This window comes from Triturus cristatus, chromosome 3_1 (assembly GCF_964204655.1).
Source record: "Triturus cristatus chromosome 3_1, aTriCri1.1, whole genome shotgun sequence".
In the NCBI taxonomy this organism is placed as follows: Eukaryota; Metazoa; Chordata; class Amphibia; order Caudata; family Salamandridae; genus Triturus; species Triturus cristatus.
Genome location: NC_140583.1, coordinates 969,172,941 through 969,195,719, shown reverse-complemented (window position 1 = coordinate 969,195,719; position 22,779 = coordinate 969,172,941). Strand labels below are relative to the sequence as shown.

The 22,779-nt window shown below is 41.8% G+C and overlaps 1 protein-coding gene across 5 annotated transcripts in view; it reads left to right on the top strand.

Annotated features, from left to right (window-relative positions):
* LOC146861334 (uncharacterized) overlaps positions 1 to 22,267 on the top strand; it is an 81,015-nt gene extending 58,748 nt beyond the window's left edge. For all 5 annotated transcript variants that reach the window (XM_085646425.1, XM_085646426.1, XM_085646423.1 and 2 more), the window contains 3 exons: positions 5,228 to 5,298; positions 16,766 to 16,904; positions 21,867 to 22,267. In XM_085646425.1, the coding sequence (XP_085502551.1) occupies positions 5,228 to 5,298; positions 16,766 to 16,904; positions 21,867 to 21,971 (315 nt within the window). In that variant the 3' untranslated portion in view covers positions 21,972 to 22,267. The remainder of the gene's footprint in view (positions 1 to 5,227; positions 5,299 to 16,765; positions 16,905 to 21,866) is intronic.
* The last annotated feature ends 512 nt before the right edge of the window (positions 22,268 to 22,779 follow it).

Sequence of the window (22,779 nt, the reverse complement as noted above, 5' to 3'; positions counted from 1 at the left end):
CTTTGACTCAAATCAGTCAAGTTTTATCAAAGGAAAGAGAGTAAAGTGTTTAGAAGTTCCAAAACAGTTGAATAAGAAGAAAATGTAACACAACAACTATCTTTCGCCCCTTTATAAACACAGACTGCACTTTTATCTTTAAATAGACACTTCAAGAACAAAAATCGACTGGAGTGTTCCAGAGATAGATATGAATTTCTTTTAAACACTTTAACAATTAATTTAATTGAAAACTCCTTTTTCTGAAACCCTCCAGTGAGGTGTTTCTGTTTAAAGATAAAAACACAACGTATTTTTATAAAATTGTGATTTTGATTGTGTTACATTTTCCATGTATTCAACTGTTTTAGTACTTCTAAATGGTTTACACGTTTTCCTTTGATAAAGCCTGACTGCTGTGAGCAATAGCTATTCAAGGCTGAGCTACGTTTTTGCAAATGAGCTTGAATTAATTTTTAAGAAACAATAAATCACAGTTTTTCACTTACTGCATTACATCATTGTAATCTACTGCAACTCGGAGTTTAGGGTTACCCACAACAAGTACCTTGAACACTGCTTTACAGGAACTCTTGTGACAGCTAACTTTGACAGAAAGCCAGTAAGAAGGACCAATAAGATCCAGTTGAACAGTTGCACCCCAGTTAAAGCCATCTCCAGCCCAGTTGCAGGCTCTATGGGTGAACCACCATAGACATCATTGCAGTGTTTCTGATGTAAGGGATGCAGGATGTAGAAGATACTCCGGGGAGCTGAGCATGCTGAGCCTGTGTTTGGGGTCTTCCTAGGGCCAACCCTTGGTCCATGAACACAGTGGGGTGACTTTGGCCACAGGGGTAGATGTCCCTCAAACTCTGGGGGAAGTCTAGCCAAAAAACAGTTGCCACTGGTATACTTGTCTCCAGTTACAGGGAAACCAGTGTTTTCTTTTAATTGACAGTAACTTCTCTGGTGGGCATCCAAACTCCACTCTGATAACTCTCATGAGTCCAGCAGAAGTGGGTGCTACTTTTGAGGGTTGGGACTCAGTCACCCAGGCTGCACTTCAGCAGTCAGTGGCGATTTGACGTTTTCTGATACCAACTCACCAAGGTAGGCTTTTTCAGCTGTTATGGCCATGTGGCTATAACAGGGAATCAGCCAATTGATTCTTGGAAACACCTTCTCTGTCTCGGGCTTGGGGATGCCTTTTCATTGAGCGGGATTCCACAGGCACAGTCCTCTCTTTGCTGATCCAAGGTGCTGCTTCTGCAGTATAGTCTTTGGTGCAGGCCCTCTTTGCTGGGTCCAAGGAACAGAAGGGCAGTCCATCTTCGTTCTGGGTTCCAGGGGTGCCACTTTTATGACCATTGTGAGCTCAAGGGATGTGGCAGTTAACTAGCCAAACGGGCTACCAGAACTTTGCCACCGGATGAGGAATTCTTGTGAAGTGTGGCATCTAGCTATCCCAGGGTATATTGGGGGGTTCCATTTGTTCATCCTCTATGTAAGATATGCCTATTCTGGACAATACATCTGCCTTAGCAATTCTAATCCCTGGTTGAAGTGGAATCACTAAATCCAATTTGCTAAAAAAGAACATTCATCTCCTCTGATGAAGGGTGAGGGCTTAGGCTGACTTTAAGAACTGAAGGTTCTCATGCTCTGAATCGATAGTCATGGTATGCAGTTCTCCCAACAAGTAATGGCACTATTCCTGGAAAGCATTTTTGATGGCTAACAGTTCTTGTTATGCTATTCTATAAAGTTGTTCTATTGGTATCTGTTTCCTTAAGAAGAATGCTATTGGGTGGACCTATCCTGATTCTGGATATGGTTGGGTTAATACATCTCCCATGGCATATTGAGATGTCTCTGCTTCGTGAGGAAGGGCAAAACTGGGTGTCGTAAACTGTGTGCGTGATGTGAAACTCTGTTTAAGAGATAGAGGTTTTTCTCAACTTCAGGCAACCAGTGGAAAGAACCCCCCTTTCGCAGAAGTTGGGTGATGGCAATGACAGTTTCTGAAAAGTGAATTATGAACTGTTGATAAAAATTGGTATAATCCAAAACACTCCAGACTTCCTTCACATTGGTGGGATTTGGCCAATTTAGGATCACATCCACTTTCAACTATCCATTTTCATGCCTTCAGGAGTTATTTAAAAAAAAGAAATCTACCGAGGGGTATGAAAGATGCACTTTTCCAATTTTGTGAAAAGATGGTTGTCGTGCAAACTCTGCTTGGGCTTGTTTTATATGTTCTTATTCTGACTGGGAATATATTACGATATTGCTGATGTATACTACAATACAGATGTCCAAAATTTCCATGAGGATCTCATTTATTTAAATAAACTGGAACGACGCAGAGTCTGAAAGGCATAACACAGTACTTGTAGAGAATGTACATCATGCAAAATACGATCTTCCACTTATCTCCCTCTCTGACTCTTATAAGGTGATATGCCCAACGAAGGTCCAAATTTACATAAATGGTGAAGTGACGTGCTAGATTTAAGAGTACAGGGTTTAAAAACAGGGGGTACCAATTTTTAACAGTTACCTTGTTTAGAGCACAATAGTTGATGCATGTTTGCAGTTCCCTGTCCTTTTCAGGAACAAAAGATAGGGGAGAATACACTGAGGATGTAGAGTGATAAATTAGACCATTGGGGGCAACTCCTCTGACTATTCTTTTAAGTGTAAGTCTCTTGTTCTGAAAGAACATATATCCTACTACAAAGCAAACTAAGACCAAGTAATATGTAGATTCTACAATCATAACTCATCTGAGGGGAGAGTACCAAAGCCTGGACTTTATTGAACATATCCTGGAAATTTGCATAATGTTCAGGAAGCTGGCTCTCGTGGAATTGCTCCATTGATGTATACGTTAGTGTTTCATAAATCTACAGGTTAGGGGTAACAGAAATGAACACATTATTGAGAGTGTAGCATAACTTTACGTTTCTGCCAGTCGATTCCTGAATTGTGGAGTTGGAGCCAGGGCACCCCTAAAGTTGTATCAAAGAATGGAGTGTCAGTATGGTCAAAAAGTATGGTTTTGGTGTGACCATTATCACATAAATTGTTAAGTCCTGCGTTCACTACATAATAAGGCCTGAGGTCAATTCGGAGCAGTCTGCGGCCCAAACGGGGTTTAGTATCTTCTCACTAGTACTCAGCACCAAACGCTTTAGCCCAAGAGATATCCTGAGGATTCCTAGTGGCGCCTGAGTCTCGAATAATATTTTAAGTGTTTCTCTATTGAGGGGAGAAAATAAGTGTCAACGGAATGGTCAAATGTTTTGTGACATTTGCCAAAGTATTTGCCGAACTATGTGCGACCAGACAAGAGCCTTGTTGAAATGGTCCTGACTTTCAATGAGGGCTCTAGTTTTCCTGATAATTACTAATACAAGAAGGTTGCAACTGTTTTGGTGCCTTTGGGTTTCGCAGTACATTCTCTGGTGAAATGGTCTGATTTGCTACAATACAAACATAATTTTATTCACCTCCTCCTTTTTTGTCAGGGGACCTCAAATACTTGCTAATTGCATGGGCTGAGGTTCCTTTACAACTTTAGGCATTACTGTTTTGGTGTCTGTTTTGAAGATAACCACCTTCGGAGTGCCTCCTAATTTGTTTCCTTTTTTTCTCCTAGCCTATGATCAATTTTAACCACCAGGTTTATGAACTCTTCCCAGCCATCTGACGATTCAACTAATTGAGACAGGGAATCCTTTAGCTCATCGTTTAACCCATAATAAAACAAAGAATCTCTTTTTGTTCTGGCTACTTTGTTTCAGCTATCAGACATCTAAAATTAGACAAAAGGGGTATTAAATCCTTTTCTCCCTGTTTTAGTCCTAGAAGTTTATTATCTACCGCTTGCAAGTGTGTTTGGTGAAGATATTACTCATGGCCTCTTTAAAGGCAGGAAAAGTATACAAAATTTGATCGAGGGGTATGGACCATAGGGCAGCATTCCCAACGAGATAGGAAAGAACAAAAACCACCTTGGCAGAATCATTGGGAAAAGCGACCAGCCGCCAAATAATTTGTAGCTGGCATTAGTTCATAAAAATAGAGAATTTGGCACTATTCCCATTAAATCGTTCAGGTGCAGCTACAGGTATCGGGTCCAAGGTGGGCACTGAAATGTGTACTGGTGGACTAGTGCCTGAATTTGGGAGGGTGCTGCCACTTGACCTACTTGTGAAAGATGTCCATCAGGAACTATGAATGTGGCTGGACATTAAGGAGTTTTGTTTATGAACCTTCAAGGCTCTGGGAAAGGGAAAGCCATTAACACTGTCTCTTGGTTCAAACCTTTCTAATTCTGTCTTCAACTCGAGGACAAGGCTCAAGCTATCTCAGCCATTGAGGAAGCTGACACCTGGAGATTTCCTAACGCATGGCCAACTCCGAAAGGGTCTAGACCCAGATCCATGTCGCTCAGGCAACATAATAGTTTATGGGCTTGGCTCTCTGTCCAGGCCACTAACCAGCAAGTCTTGCTTAGATTGTGGAAGTGACTCTGGTCCAACCACTCATCAGATAAGTTATACCCAACTACTGACTGATTATTAACCTGTGTTGGAATGCAAGTCCTCAGGGAAATTGAGCTTGGGGTTGTGGAGGTGATCTCTTGATTCTAGCTTGTAGATCGGGGAATCTTTCTCAACCAGCTCAGGAATCTATCAATGTAATTCACCCTCCTTGAGCATCACTTAATTCCTCTTTGCTTTTCAGCAGGATGAATCTTGAAGGCAATAAACAACAATTAGGAATTTAACATCTGATCTGTTGCTACCATTTACCAGAAAATGTTCATTTGCATTACTTCGTAAAAGTTTAGGACTTAGTCTGTTATGGTCGGCAGAGTTCCGTCTGATGGGGTTCACCAAGCATCCAATAAGTCTTTGTTTGCTTTATTCCCTTTTGAATCTTTGTCAAGCGAAATATACTGTTTCCTTGAACTGTACTCTGAATAAATAGTGCTTTGCAGACAATATGCTGGAGCTCAACAACCATTTGTAAATCCTGAAATGAGCACAGGAGTTGGTTTTCTCAGTGCATTAGACTTTGTCGAAGTCAAGACATCCATAGTGATTGCTAAAATCCTAAGTTATAGTATTGCTTTTCTCTTTTTTGTCCTATGGTTATCTGGAGTTCTGAGTGCTCACATTCTGTCTTGTTTTAGCAAGTTCAAAATGCTAGCCTTTATTTGTTTATTTTCCAGATTCACCACAATGGAAACTACAGTCTGCTGCAGGACAAACAACAGACCACTCAGCGGTTGTCAGGAGCCAGGTAAATGAAGCAGGATGAGTAAACACCTCCGTCTGACGAAGATGCGAAAGCCAAGCAGTTGGCACACGTGAGGGTGGGGCTTTAATCTAGTTTCCAGACAAGATGTCTGCTGTGCCACGTGATCCACGAAACTCCCTCAAGACGTGCTGTGATCAAGTGCCAGTGCAAAGGCTACATGACCATCAGGGTACCTCAAAGGCTTACCACAGGGTCTTACAGTATTAAAAAGATCAACAGTTTCTGGGTGAGGCATGAGGGAGTAAAAAGCAAACATTTGGTCAAGGATATTGGGTTCAAGATATGAAGGGGTGTGTGGGGCTTCATGGCGATCTGACACTATGGGCCTGATTCCGATGTCGGACGGACCGGAGTCCGTCTGCATCGGTTTGGACCTGGAACTGAACGACCTCCTGTTGTCGGTTCCAGCCCAGGAAGCCTATTCTTTACAATGGGAGCATGCATTCTAAACAGAATCTATGCTTTCATTGCAAAGAGCAGATGTGCAGTTCATCCCCTCAAGGTGCCTGCCACCAGGTGCAGGGATCAATGGTGGCACCACAGGTGCCCGCTAGGATGCCATTTGGCAGCCTTGCACCCATGGGGGCCCTGCTGGGAGCCCCCAGAGACAGATTCCCACTGCCTTTCTGTATCAGAAAGGCCAGCACAGAAAGGTAGTGGGAAGCTGCCATTGTAATCCCTCGGCCGGAAAGAGCTGGTCGAGGGATTACTGCAGGCTTTCCGAATGGCAGACAGGTTCTCTGAGCCTGTCGGAGGCCATTTGGAAAACCGATTTGGATTCCCTTCAGACCGAGTCCATCGAAATGGGTAGATCAGAAAGGAATCCGAACAGGAAATTCCGACGGGTTCGGAACGGTTCCAACCCCAACCGCATCAAAATGGGGCCCTATGTTGTGAAAGCTGGCTAGAATAGAGGACACCCAAACCTGGAAAGGGGGCGCAGAGACATTGGCTATGTGTGAAGTGGGGGTTATTATGGAGGACATGACACACTGTACGGGGTCATAGACAAGCATAAAGTAAATTAGTGCTGGAAGTAGTAGTTGGATTTTGGATGGTTAATGCATTGCAATATAGTGTTCTTTAATGTGTTGAGTTCCTAACTCTTACCTAAATTGGATCCGCAGTGGGGCAGTCCTGATAGATACAGGGATGCTTTTCCATATTCTAGATGAATTGATGGAAAAAGTCTGCTACCTTGGTTTTTCACTTTACACTTCTTAGTCTGATGATGTCCTTGCTGCAGGTGTGCTGAGAACCACAAGATATTGTGAGCTTATCTACAAGATAGCAGGGTGCTGGTTGTGCTGTCTATGTAAATGATAATATTTAATCAATCCCTGAATGAGATGTGCTGAGGCATGTAGGATGCCCTTAATGGGTGCCAGAATAGAGTCTGGAAGTTCGTTGAGGGTGAGGTTAGTGTCCAGGGTGAATTCAAATGACTTGGCATTTGGTGAAACTTGGGGTTCAAAACCATCATGGCTCATGTCATGGGGTGAAGTTTGTACTATTTCTTGGTTGTTGTTCACAACAAATATTAGGAATGCTGTCTTGGATGTGTTGGTGCTCAATAACCAGTTCTGGATGATGTACAGACAGTCTTTGAGGTCTTGAATGTTTGAAGCAGAGGATACTTACAAGTAGAGTTGCATATTTTTGGTATATTGGTAAATATTGATGCAGTTATATGTAAGTAGACCACCAAACAGGTCCATATTGAGGCTAAAGATGCCTAAAGACATAATCAAAACCTGGGCGACTCTGCAGGGATCTTTTGGGACCTTGAGGTGTGAACAAACTGGTGTAGTGTTAGCAATGGGGTTCCCGGTTGGCTACTGTATGCACCCAAGCTAGGCAGAACCCACCACTCTAGTTAAGGTAAGTTAGATACACACAAAGATAACCTGTGCTCATCCTCTGGTAACTTGGTGCAGAACAGGCAGTCTTATCTACAGAGGCAATGTATAAATAATTTGTGAAACACACTCATACAGTAACACAATGAATACACCACAAAAAGAGACTCCACACAGGGTTCAGAAAAATAGATCACTATATTGTAAAGATATTAAGGCAAAACAATTAAGATGCAGTATATACTTTTCTTGATGGTACTCTTATTCTGATCCAAACAAGATCAAAACAATATGGGTTAAATAAGTAGTGCAAGTAATGCAGGCTTGTCAGAGAAAAATACATAAATTGCAATATGTGATAAGAGGGCACAGAAGCTCCTGTGCTCCTATTAACTCTTTCCAGGTAGTGTCTGAGGAATCACAATAGTAGCTGTCACATAGAACAGCTTAGCTTTTTGGAGGCGATCCCAAGCCTCCCTCTGGGTCCTCCATGGAGGTTCCGTCCCACAAGGTAGCAAAGGAACAATGCCCCCAGTTTCTTCAACAAAAGCAATTTCTCTGCTCAGGTAGAACTTCCTCTGGTGGACCCTTGAGACTCCTGAGCCGTACATGTTGCCCTCTGGTCCCTATGCAGATGCTCCCACCCAGACCACAGAAAAAGGGATGCCTCAATCCACAGTATGTACCGGTCTTCCCGGGGTCTCACTCATCCACAGGCCCGTTGTGGGAATCAGGTCAATCTTGGGAGGTCAGCTACATTGGAGTATGTTGGCATATGCACTGATCCTATGGGCAAGGCCAGGCAGATGAGCTTCGGAAGTCTGATCCATCCCTGGTTACTAGGACCACATGTCCCTTTAGAAAGCCACATGATCAGCTGATCAGTGGCAGGCTGTGCCAGCAGCTGATCAGACCAGGCTGAGAGGTCCATCATCTGCAAAGGGTAGACTGCTGTGGCAAGCTCCCTGCATTCTGGTCCCAGACCTCAGAGCTGCAGGGGTCAGCACAAGGCGATCTGTCTTCCAAAGTGGTCGGACTGTAGCCATTTTGCCCCCACTGAGCATCTGTTGCCATGCTGGCAGGTGGCGCCGTGCTGGCAGGGCTTTCCTCGGTGCTGCGGCATCCATGTGGAACACAGGGTACTCGGTCCAGATGACAACACTAGCCCTCTGACCAGAGCTTCAGTAATCCATCACAACATGCTGGGGAACTGGCAAGATCATTTGTGTGATGGAGCGTAGAGGATCATAATCGGGCTGGCAGACTCACCGGTGGTAGGGTCCCACGGCTGGATTGGGTTGCAAAAGGAAATCTTTTTGGTCCCTGAGATTCCACCAGAAGATGTAAAAATACTTGCTGAGGGGGCACACAGGAAGGTAGAAGGCAGCAGGCCAGCACAGAAGGCAGGTTGCTAAGTGGCAGTAACTCCTGCGTGCCAGCAGTCAGCAGGGAGCAGGCCAACACAGCAAAGGAGTTCACAAAATGTCAGTTTCTCTTGGCAACAAAGCAGTCCTTCTGGCAATGTGCAGATGTAAAGACAGCAGTGTCTAGTTACAAGTCCCACGCAGTGTCTGAAAATATGGGGTCAGAGCCCCAGTACTTATACTCCAAAAAGGTCTTTGATTTAGGTGGTGACTTCAAAATAACCTTTAGAAGTGCACAACAATCCCTTTCAGCCCAACCCTAGCTCCAGACAATCAGTAGGGGGTAAATCAGCCCTTTGTGTGGGGCAGGAAATAGCCTCTTGAAATGTAATTTTGAACCACCTCTCTCTCTCCTTGCCCAGAAAGACTATCAGTATGCAGATTTATCCCTTGCAACACCCAGTCCTCCCTGTGTTGTGGCTGTCTGGAGAGAATACACATAAATTAGCTGTGTATCAGAGATAGGCTGCAAAGCGCAAAGAGTTATAGGCACAAATGTGCACTTTTTAAAAGTGGCATTTCTAAAATAGGACAGTAAAATCCACCTTCCCCTGTAAGTAGGATTTATTACTACTATTACAAACACACCAAACATGGCAATGCCACTCCTTTCTGATCAGGAATTACCACTTAAACATATATATGGGAATTTGCAATGCTAGTCTATGAGAGGAGTAGGCCTCTCAGTAGTGAAAAACAAAATGGGCTGTTTGTCACTACCAGAACATGCAAAACATAAAGGTACATGTCCTATCTTTTACTTTCACAGCACCCTGGCCATAGGGCTACCTAGTGCCTACATTAGGGGAAAGTTTAAGGCTAGGCAAGTGGTTTTAAATGCCAAGTTGAAGTGACAGTAAATTGTGCACACAGGCCCTGTAGTGGCAGGCCTGAGACAGGTTGGAAAGACTACTTCTGTGGTGGCACAAGCAGTGCTGCCGGTCCACTAGTAGAATTTAGATTACAGGCCCTGGATATATGGTATACCACTGTACAAGGGACGTACAAGTAATTCAAATATGCCAAAGAGGTGTAAACCAATCATACAACGTTTAGGGGAGAGAGCATATGCACGTTAGCACGGGTTAGCAGGTGTAAAGTGTGAGAGTCCTACATCCAACAAAAAGATCAGGAAAAAGGAGGAGGAAGGAAGAATGTTTGGGGATAACCCTGCTAAAAGGGCCAGGTCCAACATGTTGGTTGGAAAGGTAGGAGGAAAACCAGTGAAAGACATTACCAGTGAATCAAATGAGAGACTTTAGGGTGTACATGAGGGTGTGATCAACGGTGTCGAAGGCAGCTTAGGAGACCAACAATATCTCGAGCGAGGGGAAATTTTAATCTGTAGGCAAGCAGGTAACCAACGTGTAAAGTAGTGATCTTCATCTATAGCATGATCTGTAGCCAAATTGACAGTCATGTAGGTGATGGTAAGCACTGATGTGATCTTGGAGTTAAACATAGACTGCTATAATAATAGCAATAATCTATTCATCAGCTGATGAATAGTAGGCAAGGGATGGGCTGGTAGTTGACAAGGTCATCAGGGTCTAGTGTAAGTTTCCTTAGGAGTGGTACGGTCTAGCCTGTCTTGAGAGCTTCTGAGTGCCCATAAAGGTTCTGGAATTATTAAACTCAGAATTAATGGTTATTGATTTTTTGAGCATTGAGGGTTACACTTGAGTTGACCTTGATGGGTGCATTTTAGTCTAACATGTAAAGCATTTTTACCCTGAGGGTTACAACCTTGATTTGAGGGTACAGCCTCAAATGGATTTTTTTTTTCTGGATAAGTAATTCTGAGAGGTGTAAATAGCAGTTGTTGATATGTTTTGTCGGAATTCGTTGTATCTACATGAAATTAAGGTATTGTTAATAAGGTATGCTCACATCTATGTCTTTTTGCATTGACCACATGGTTTTAATTGGAATCATGCTCATGCACAATGTTGAGATCCATTTAGTACATAATGTATTGTGATGATTGCCAATATTGTCTCTTTCATTGATCACACTGTGTGAGATAGAATACTTTAATACTAGAAGTTACTGCATGCAAGAGCCAATATAAATGCACAGCGATATCGAAGAAACTGTAGTAGCCACCAATCCCCTCCCTTGAAAATATATTTTTGGTTAATAATTATTTTAGTTAACGTAATGGGTTGGAATCATGCTCATGAGCAAAATTGAGGTCTATTTGGTAAAAAGTTGTTGTGATGGTCCCCTATATTGGAGAATTGAGTATTTGGAATAACTCTGATGGGAGATACTAAGGTGTTTTAAGCTGGGATGGACCCTTTCCAATATGTCTGCTGCAATACACGAAGCTTTTTGACCTCGAGAGAGGGAGGTTATAATTCCTTTGCAGTGTCTTTGTGGAGGCGTCACAGCACATGTGATTCACTTTTTGAGTTTGTTTTGTGGAAATAAAAGCACTTCGGATTTGGGGCAGAATGTCTTTGCCATATGCCAGGTGTGGGACGAGATGCCGCGTTGATGATAGACACTGATTCAGATGAAATTGGGTCGTTTTTTGGACCTGGAGAGTGTGGGAGGGTACTAATGATAGTATTTCCCCTGAAGAATAAACATATATGGTTATTGTGTGCATGTAGTTTTGCTGGTCTCTTTTGATTGTGGTGAAACTTGATGTGTAGCTGCCTTTGAGGGGGAATCTTTTCGATGTAAGTGAGTAGCTGTCTCTAAGGATTCAAGTTTGGGGTCATGCCTAAGTGTTGGACATTAGTAGGTACCCCAGACCGATTGTTTGGGACTGTCCTATAAGTGGCTATCAATCAAGCAATCAGAATTTGTAGAGTGTGGCTGCATCACCCGTGAGGTTCTCGAGGCACTGGGAGATCCTGTTGCCTGCTCTGCTATTGGTTGAATATCCAGGTCTCGAGGTCATTTCTGAACTGCTAGAACAATAGTAAGTCTCTAAGGTGCAGGGGGAGGTTGTTCCAGGCCTTTGCCATCAGTTGGGAGAAGGAGCGGCCTACGCTGTTTGTCTGGCGGATTCATTGGTTTGCTGCGAGGGAGAGGGATTTGGAGTTGAGATTCCCAGTAGGGTGGTGGAAATTAATTTGAAGTACACTGGTCCTTCGTTGTGTAGTGCCTTGTATGCATGAGTGAGCAGCTTGAACTGGCATCTCTTCACTACTGGTAGCCAGTGGAGATTCCTGAGGTGAGGAGGGATGTGCGTCAATCTAGGGAGGTCAAGGATGAGTCTGGCTGCTGATTTCTGGAAAGTCTGGAGTTTCCTCATGAGTATGGGGCATTGACAGAAGATGCTCTTGCTCAGAGATATATTGGAACTGAATAGTAGCACGGGCGATACCGGGCCTGCATTTATTTTTGGAAAGCAGTGGGGTGGTGGGGCAGTGGGGCCGGGTGGGAGGGATTTGGACAGGTGACGATGTTGTCGTCTATCGAAGTGCCACCCTACAGTGTCTGTGCCATTCACAGACATTGTAAGTGCAGTGAAGCCATTTTGAGTACAATGGCTGGGATTTTGTCAATACGAACACCACAGCTCCATGATGACTTTTCTGAAGTCTGGGAATTTTGGTATCAAACTTCCTAGCACATTAAACCCACACTGATTCCAGTGTTTGATTTAATGAAAAATGCATCTTAGAGAAGCCACCTCAAAAACAACCAACTCCTGTACGGTTCTTGACTGACTCACTGCCATCTACCACCACCAGACATGTTTCTAGACCCATGGGAAGAGAACCCCCCACTCCCTGGGTCTGGCAACAAAGCACATCCTGGGCAGAGGTGTCATGCCTCTTCTCCACATGATGGGCAGGGTCTTCAAAGGACTGTCAATTTTGTTAGCTACCCTCAGCCTTTTGCTGCTATCGCCATTTTTGATATGATAACTGGTGGGAAAACCTAGCCAGGCAGGAAGGTGTGCCCACCTGTGCCAACCCTAACCCTCAAGTGGGGGAGGTGAAGCACACATCTCAGTCCCCGTCACCTTGTAGATGGGGGCCTTCCAATCAGGAAGAGGCTTATGCCCCCCTCTCACTGGAGGGTGGCATACTAGGGGGTGTAGAAACCCCAGGGAAGGGACTCATATGTCCCAACCTGCACATCACTGTAAAGTGCCTAAATCTAGTATTTAGAGGCCTCCCTGAACCTTGCCTCTTCAGATTTGAGGTGACAAGAAGAAGGAGGACCGAAGAGCTGTGCTACAGAAGAGGAGGACGACAACAACTGCTTTGGCCCCAGCCCTACCGGCCTGTCTCCAGCTCTGAACCCCTGCAAGCTGAACCCAGTGTGTCCTGCAGCCAGCAGCCTCCAAGAACCCCTGGGATCTGCCCTGCCTTCACAAAGAACTCCTATTTCACGTAGACTCTGGATTTGTCTAACACCAACCTAAGCCAGGACTCCAGATCCGGCCGGATCCACGAGTTCTGTCCACTCTGCACTCGATGATGCCCATGGCCTGTGTTTGAGTGGCCCAGCACCCCAGTGAGTTCCCCCGGCAATCCTGACCTGAGTGCCAGCATTGGATGACCTCCACCAACTTTCTCCTTGACACCTGCAACCTCATCCTGAACGGTCCTCCCAACCACAACCGAACTGTTGAGAAGAATCTGACACGAAAGGGCACTCTGGCACCCGTAGCTCCTGAGTCTTGAGGTGCCTGACTGACGGTGTACTAGTGTCCAGCAACTCTTCATTTTCATCCTCCAGTCGTTGGTTCCCTTCATCCAGTCTTCCGGGTACAGCATGCAGTCCTTTTCCGTGACCAACATCTGGAAAGCATTGGGCTCCTGACACCTCCTGAGCACCTTGCATCTGGCCACACCTGCGCCACTGGTGGTGTGAACTTGGTGCCAACCTAAGACGCCATTTGCCCTAACCTGAACTCTAGGAGCTTGGCTCCTGAGACCGAGTGGCCTGCTCGTGAGCAGTCTCCAACCAAGGTGCCACCTTACCCCATTGGCTAACATTGTCACCCTGCACTCTGCACCCGGCTGTCCTGGTGCTGGTGGATGTGCCCCTTGAGTGCCAACCTGAACCTTGGGGAATCTTGGTTCTACCTGCCAAAACTTCAGTTCCAAAACCATTGTTCTGTGTTGTGTAAACTGTGTTAGGAGTGGTTTTCATACCAACCTAGAACTGCATTCGAATAAGTAATCAAAAAGTAATTACAAGCATTTTTTAACGGTTTACAAATCATTTCCTGCATTGAAAAAGTAATGTGAATGTACCTACCAATCCAGTATTCACTGTGCTACTGAAAGCTACATTGTATGAAGAGTTTCACTTACTAGCTACTAAGTAAATCTTGGTTCTAGAAACAAAATAGCAAAATAACTTTTTATACAAACATTTGGACTGGATTTAGTCTTTGAGTATGTGAGATCACCTCTTGCCTGAGTGTGTACAACAAATGCTTAACACTTCCCTCCTGATAAGTGTGACAGCTTAACCACGCAACCACAAAAGAGAGTAAGGTATCATCTACTCTAGCATCGACTATACCTCTGGGGATTCACTGGACTCTGTACACTATACCTTACTTTGGTATAGTATATACAGAGCAAGCTTCCTACACTGGACAACAGTAGTCATAGGACCAGCTGTGAAACAAGACTGCTGATTGGCTATATAAGCACCAACATTTCAAGGCTTGGGACCAAAATTAAATTATAACGGTGAAGAGGGTGGGCTTGTTAGGTCAGTCAAAGAAAAACATCAGAGAGGATTGTGCTGTTCTAAATTTCTGCAGACCCGCTTGTGTACGTGATGGTTTGAGCACAAAGGAACTTTCAGAGACCAACGTTGCCATCCTTCTCCTAGGGTTTTTCTTTAGGCCACCATCTTTTTCCTTAGACTCTCATCCCCTTCCTGTGAGCATTCCCTGTAGTGTTCCTTGCACCAACATGTTTGGCGCACTCAGTGATCTGGATACCGTGGAATGAATTTCTGAGAATCTGCTAACGGCCAAGCCTTCAAAGTCATGCTCATACAGCATCTCACCACTTATATCTTAGATATTGAAGGTGGGCACATGAGGCCAGACGTACTCCAACAAACTGTCAGTTTAGAGGAAACTTTAAGGCATTCAACCACTGCCAGTCCTGTGAAGGACAGGTGCAAGCATGGTACAAATTTTCTGTAGTCTTACTCTCCTTACTACTCTAACTGTACTGGGCCCTTTATGATTAGACAATCTGCACATTTTCATTTACCTCAGAGGCAGTAATCCACTCCACTCAAAAACACACAGCTATTTCAAAAACTGCAATCTTAAGCAAAGTAATAGCAACACACATCACTCTTAATACTCACACTTCTTCGCTGCTTCTTGTCGACTTTATCTAGAATGATACTCCATCAGCACTCCATCAATCCTTCTTTTTGCCGAAACTAAAAATTGTGGACTCTTTGAACTTGAGCAAGGGACTATTTTTGGCATCTAATAATCTCACTTCTCTAGGCAAAACCATAGCGCTGCTACCAATGTTTCGTTCCAGCGCAAGCATGGTAAAAATGTTCTGTACTCTTACTCTACTTGCTGCTCTAAATGAACTGGGCCCTTTATGATTAGACAATCTGCAATATTTTCATTTACCACAGAGGTAATGGTCCTCTGATGAATTTTTCTCTGCCGACAGGAGCGATATAAATTAGGATGACCAAAACACCACGTTAGCTGTTGAATGAGGACCATAAATTGACAGCTAACCCACAAATCTGAAACCAGGTTTAAGTACACAAGCCTCCAGACCATGCTGTAGAAACAAAGAATTGCAATAGGAAGACACAACCTCCTAAAGAACTTTAGTCAGACTACAATTATGCAGCGCAAAAGTTCTGCTACGGCAACACAGAATAAAAGATGCAGAACTTGATACTCCGTAAAAGCTTGCTGATTCTCTCTGCAATGAATTTAAATCATTGGAGAAATAGCAAAGTTTCAATCGAAAAATCAACAAGACTCAAGAATAGACTCAGACAGACATTACATAAATGTGGTCATTGTATTAAAGATTCAAAATTCTTTGCAATAAATAGTCTTCCAAGCAGTCTGGTTTCCAAATAGGAAAAATCAGAATGGAGTCTCGTTCCTCAAGAAGCAAAAAATCAAGTGGGGTTGCCCTTCCTTCTTATAATGTCTCTGTTACAGTCCTAGTGATGTGCTCTGATTTACACAATGTTACCTAGGACATTAGTAACTATAAGATGGGTTCCTATTGTAGTCATGAGAAACGAGAAATGTAAAGTCCTCATAGTCCAAACAACATTGAAAAAGAATACAATGCATCAGTCTATATAGGCAGCTGAACACCTGGTTCTCACAAGAACATTTCACTATGAACGTTAAAAAATATTTAAGGAATGTTGAATGTTTCACATGTATTTCAACAAATAAAGTAACATTTACTAAACTGCAATGGAACATTATATTAGACTTAGGAATAACGTAGCATTTAGAGAAAGATCACATTTGAAAAAGGCCTTACGTTTACAAGTGTCACTTCTAAATGAAACAAAATCTAAGGGGCAGATTTACAAGGCCTGGCGCATCTCTGCATATTAGCAGGGATGCGCCAGTAAAGAAGCGACACGTAAAAATACCCTTGCGCCACCACGGATGCGTCGCATTTACAATGCGCACACCATGGAGTTATCCATCGCAAAGCAGCGAGCTCCTCTACAGGGCGGAAACCGAGAGGATTCATCTTGTATTTCTTAGAATACACTGACTTACTTAAAGTCCTATCTGCAGCCAGTGCAATCAGTTGTATAACTGGTCAGGAAATCCTCTGTTTTTCTCTCAGGACTATTCCAAAACCCACCGCTAACAGACGCTGTGACTTTCTAGCCATGAGACCGCATTGTCACTCCATAGGTGCACAATATGGTCTTTTCCATCCTTGCCTATTCAAGGTGACCATCAATAATAAGACTACTACATACAAGGATGCCATAAAGCTAAAAAGCTTCCTGAACTCTTGTCACGCTGAGTTTATGGACACCTCCTCATCGCAGAAAAAATAACTGTTCTTGACTTAATCTGGCTTGAGTCTGTTACTCTTGTTTTTTCTTGTTAACATTTTTTCCTGATGCAGTTTTGATTGCAGATATTGTTTCTTCACTTAAATGCTCAGCATGCTTATTAATCCTCCTTTTCCCTTGCAGGTTTTGTTTGCTTGATGTACTTCCCTCATGTCTTCTGCTTGCTGGTTTGTCTCCCTTCCCGCCTCCCCGCTCAGAGTCTGGACTCATCATTGTCCCATGTGGCCTCATCTCCCCCCACTCCACATATCTCGGATTTTTTGTAAGTATGTCTTTTGTGTTCTCTATACTTTTTCTCACACCAATTGTTTCTCTTCTCTTATTCATATTATTCTCCCTTTCTCTCTTTCTCTATTTTCTTACTTGCTTTCCAAGGATCTATCCTTCCCTAACCCTTTTACTCTCTTTTCGTTCTTTATCTCTTCATCATATCTCTCTTTCCCAATCTTTTTCCTTCTACTTTTTCTTTTTGTATCAACTGATTTCCAACTTCGTTCTTATTATGTATTCTATATTTGAAATTACACATGTTATTATTGGTTTAACTGAAGTTTCATTTTATCTGCTTTATACATGTTCTTAAAAATTGTTACTTGGAACGTCAAGGGAATAAATTCTCCCATTAAAAGACAGCGAGTTTTCTCACACTTATCTAAGATGGATGCCCACATAGCTATGCTGAAAGAGTCACATCAGAAAGTGAATCTTTGAAGCTCAAGAGAAACTCGGTTGTTGAAATATTTTTCTCACCAGGGGATGGCAAGAGAAATGGTGTTATAACAATATGTCATAAAGCATTAAATGTTAAGCTAATCTTGTGACGGTAGATGGTTGTTTACTAGCTTATTGATTGGAAAAAAAAACATATCTTTATTTAACATATATGCTCCCACCAATGGTGATGTTTCTTTCTTGTCTCACATCTCCCAATTACTCTTAAAATATTCGTCAGAGAATCTTATTTTTGCAGGCGACTGCAACCAGGTGATGGACCCCTTTCTTGATAGACATGCTAAGGCTCCTTTCATCCCAAATAAATCACACAAAGCCTTCCGACGAACTATAAAACAGAGAAACTTAATTGACGCCTGGAGATTGTGCAACCCATCTTTAAGAGAATATTCCTTTTTTTCTCCACCACACCAGACACAATCCAGAATAGACCAAATTTTTATCACACATAAGGTTTCCCAATCTTTACTCTCAGCAGACATAGGACCCATACACATCTCTGACCATGCTCCTGTTGTGCTTCAATTGGATATTTTTATGCTAACCAAGAGGTGGCATTTTAATAACTCTTTACTTCTTGACCCTAACTTCAATACATCCTTTACTTCTTTTATCCGTGAATGTCAATCTGGGATGCTTTTAAGGCTACAGCTCGGGATTTTATTATCAGATATACATCAAATAAATGCAAGTCATTTCGAACAATACATAATGCACTTCTTACCAAAAGTAAATCACTAGAGCACGCCTTTTACACCTCCAAAATGAAAGACAGTCTGGAAGATCTTATAAATGCAAAGAAAGCTTTCAATAAAACTTCGACTAAAAATGCTTCCCTATACTTACCAAAAAAGAGTGCGAAATATTACAAAGTCCAAAATAAATCTGGTAAATTATTAGCCTACTATTTTAACATTAGGCAAAATAGACTCCACATTCTTTCCATTATTGATGACGAACAAACACCTAAACATAAAGATACCAAAATCCTCCAAGCATTTGTATCCTTTTATGGATCACTTTATACACCAGAAAGTACACCTTCAGATGCAGATATACTTCAATATTTCTCAACGATCCAGAAACGTATTACTCCCCAGTATAGTTTAGAAATTTTTTAATCTGACATTACTCAAATTGAAATGCTAAATGCACTGAGAACTCTTAAAAAAGATTAAGCCCCGGGTCTTGATGGATTTACAGTTTAATTTTTTTTACATTTTGCACAGCTACTCATTCCGTACTTACACACTCTCCTTTCCTCCTTCACCTCTTCTCGCAACTCGCCTGGTTCATTTCTAGAGGTCTTAATTTGCCTTATACCAAAAGATGATAAAGACTCCAGATATTGCAAAAATTATAGACCCATTTCATTAGTCAATGTCGATTATAAAAAAAAATCGAAAGCATTAGCTCTACGACTAGATTCTCATCTTCCTTTGTTGCTGGGCAAGGAACAATCAGGATTTGTCAAAGATCGTAATGTCACAGATAACACAAGATTGTTTTTCGACATTTTATCTAAAATTTCTCATCAGTATCATCCAATTGCCGCAATTGCCATAGATGTGGAGAAGGCCTTCGATAGAGTTTCATGGCCATACATTTTTCATGCCCTTAAATGGTTTGGTTTTGGCCCCAAAATTATCTCCCTAATCGCTTTACTTTATTCAGAGCCCAAGGCGGCCATCTCCACTAATGGTCTTGTTTCTTCTTACTTCACTCTTAAAAGAGGAGTTCGTCAGGGCTGCCCTTTGTCCCCTTTTCTTTTTAACTTAGTGTTAGAACCTTTTTTATCTAGACTTCGACAAAATCATCTTATTACGGGTTTCACTTCTGAATCCCAGCACATTAAATTATCAGCAAATGTGGATGACATTTTAGTCTTCCTTTCTCAACCACAATCTTCACTCACTCCTTTTTTACGGGAGATTGATGCTTATGGTTTAGTATCTGGATACAAACTAAATACTAAATACTGAAAAATGCCCTTAACCAAATACACATTTAAGGAAGATTTTCAGATCTCCAAGTTTGCATGGAACCCTAAGCATATAAAATACCTTGGATTATGTTTTTTTCCCTCCATAGAGACATCCATCTCTCTAAATTTGGATAAATGTATAGATAAATTAAAAGCGCTCACCGAACGATGACACCCATTCCATTTATCTTGGTGGGGCGTTTAGACACCATTAAAATGAAGCTTACCCCTATAATACTCTACATCATTTCTAAAATACCAATATCTAGCCCAGCAAAAGAAATTCATAAGATCAACTCTATATTAACATCTTTTTTATGGCATAACAAAAAAACAAGAATGATACTACAGAAACTAACACGTGCAAAGTCAGAAGGAGGTGTACATTTTCCCCATTTTTCCAATTATCATAAAGCATTTCAATTAAAACAATTATCAAAGTGGATTTCTGACCAATCTCCCACTAATCCATTATGGGTTGATCTCAAAGCTTCATTTATAACACCCTTCTCATTTCGAGAATATCTTTCTTTTACTCGCAAACCACAAAAAAACTATACACCAGTAATCAAACACTTGTGTAAAGTATTACAAGCCACTCTTCCTTTGGTTCCACACAATTTTGACACTTTTCTCAAGTCCACAATTTGTCACAACAAACTTATACTTGTTAAAAATAAATCTATATATTGGAAAGTATGGAGAAATAAAGGGTTAATCTGGGTACACCAGTTGTTTGAACAAGGCACGCTCCTTCCATTTTCAAGAGGATGTGACCTTTACAGCATACCCCGCTCCTTTCAGCATATATTTTCAATCGTGCAAACTGTGATACTTGAAACCTCTGCTCAGTTTTCACAAACATTCTCTACGACTCCACATGTGGACTGCACATGGGTAGTTTTCTACTTGTTCATCCTAAAGCCTCTACCATTTACTCCCTTATAGCACAATCATCCACAAACAGGGACAAATCTAAGACAGAACTCTCCTGGGAGATTGAGTTGGGTATTGATTGGCTGGTATCTCTATGGAATAGAATATGCCTCAAAATACGGAAATCATCTAGAGCAGCAAGTACCACACAAACAATTTTCTTCATTTATAACAGGCTTCTTCTTACACCCGCACAATTACATAAGATGCATGCTGCTACTACCAATACATGTTGGACTTGTTCACATGACACTGCTGACTTAAAACATATGTTATTCACCTGTCCGTATGTATTCAAGTTTTGGGAACACGTTTGGTCTCAAATTAACATTATCTTCAATACTACAGCTCCCCTTTCCTTCGTTAGTATTATCTTAGGCAGCTTATCCACCGATGGGAAGAAAGGATATTCACATATGCAAATCATAGATCTGCTATTAGCAGCCGCTTTTCAACAGATAACATAGAATTGGAAAGACACCTCTAACTTATCATTTCCTGCCTGGTGGTATGCTATCTGTCATAATCATAGATTGGACACAGCTTTAATGTGTCGACTATCGCTTGCCACGAAACGATTGCAGCTATGGTATCCTATCACACAATTTCTAGATGATAGTGCAAAAATATCCTTTACACCCCAACCTTTACTACAAGAAGTTGCTAAGCCTCATTGACTTCCTTAATATTGTGTTGTCACTGCTCAATATCCCATTCAGCAATATCTATATGCTAATACATTGTAATAATATCATATCCTCTCCTTGTATAGTGTTAAATTTATTATAAACCAAACTTTGCTTTACTTTTCATTTGCACATGTTTATGATTGCATTCTTTTTATTACTTCTATTGTAACTATGTATCATCAACATCCCTTATTTCCTTTCCCTCACCTATGAAGTCGTTATTGATTATTTGTACAAAGTTTTGTTGTTCGATTTCTTTCCTTAAATAAACTTACTCTTGAAACTTAAAAAAAAATAGCCTCCTACCAGAATTTTTCTCATCTTTCACATGAGTATATAATTTTCTAAGCTCATGTAACAAAAATCGTTTTTAACTTTTTATAAACTATAGAATGTCTAGTATTATCAGTTTACATTTCAAGTTCAGATTTAGTATTTTCAAAGTTTTGCACTGACCTTTCTACATGATGCAATCTACTGGAAATCAATAGAAACACTTGCCCATTTTATTAATAGCACCTTATTTTATCAGTAAGTTTCAATAAACAACATTTTCATATGCTACCTATTTATAAGTTTTAGCATTGTTTTGCAGATACGTTTCTTTATCTTTCATCTCCAAGCACGCTTTTACGGTGCTTCTATAACACGTCTCAGTTTCATGTGTCACTGCGTCGAACCTGTGCAAGGTGCACTTTCAACTTTTCCGGCAACATGTTTCAAACTGTTTTACCCATTCTGTTCCTATCAGAAAATGTGTTCGTACATCTGGCCCTTAGTGTCTTAAATCAGTAAGTGTGTGGTGTACTGTGATTTTTGAAATCTTCTGTCAATGGCTAATCGGTTCCTTGTGCCTTTTGTTGTGTTTTCCTGTATGTGTTAGCAAAGTCCCTTTGACCCTCCTGCTGTGAACATTGTCAAAACAATAGAGAAGCCCATTCACCCAGACCAGAGTGCAATCACGTCCTCGTGTGTGAGATCAGGATGACGCCACGCAGTCCACTTGGAAGCGCGCCAGGAAGACATCAATCTACAGACAGCTGAAATATCAAAACTAGTTCAAAGCATATGGGAGAATAATGAAATAGTTTTGACTGAAATTAGGCAGCACCCCCAGGACATACTTTACGTGTATTAACTCACACCGAAGCCATTAGTACTAGTTAACAAATCACTATAGAAGCAATTTAAAAATCCATTTTGACAGGTTTGCATGCGTGGAAGGCGGTGGGGGAGGGGTGTTCGCTGTTTCACACTGCTCTGGGGAATATTAAAGCATTTTGGCAAACCACATCAATGTTTTCATGCTTGCCTTTTGTACAGATAGCGGAGCTGGCCTTGTTCTGTTAGTCAGGCTATTTTACATAAGTTGACTCTGAATTATCCACCTAATGTGGCTTATTACATAAAGCCAGTCATCATTTCATTTGACCCTCTAGATACATTTGTCTTCAGTAATATTATGCAAAGGAGAAATGAAAACTCGGGGCAGATTTTATTAGAGCAGAGAGCATTCCAAGTGGATGGCATTTCACTTAGCCTGAATACAGATATCGTTGGGGGAAAAGTACATTGCAGCTGGAGGACGTCTGCCTTTCTCCAGGAAAATTCTCTAAATCAAACTTTACACAGAGTTCTCAAGTTTCCCAGCTCCAGGGGTGAAAGCTCATCCAGTCCAGGTTTTTGCTGCATTCGGAGCTTCTAGTGTTCCTGCTTATCAGATTATAATACATGGGACTCTGCAATCCCTATGTAAACACTAGTCTTTACTTTCGTTATAATCGACTACTTTTAAC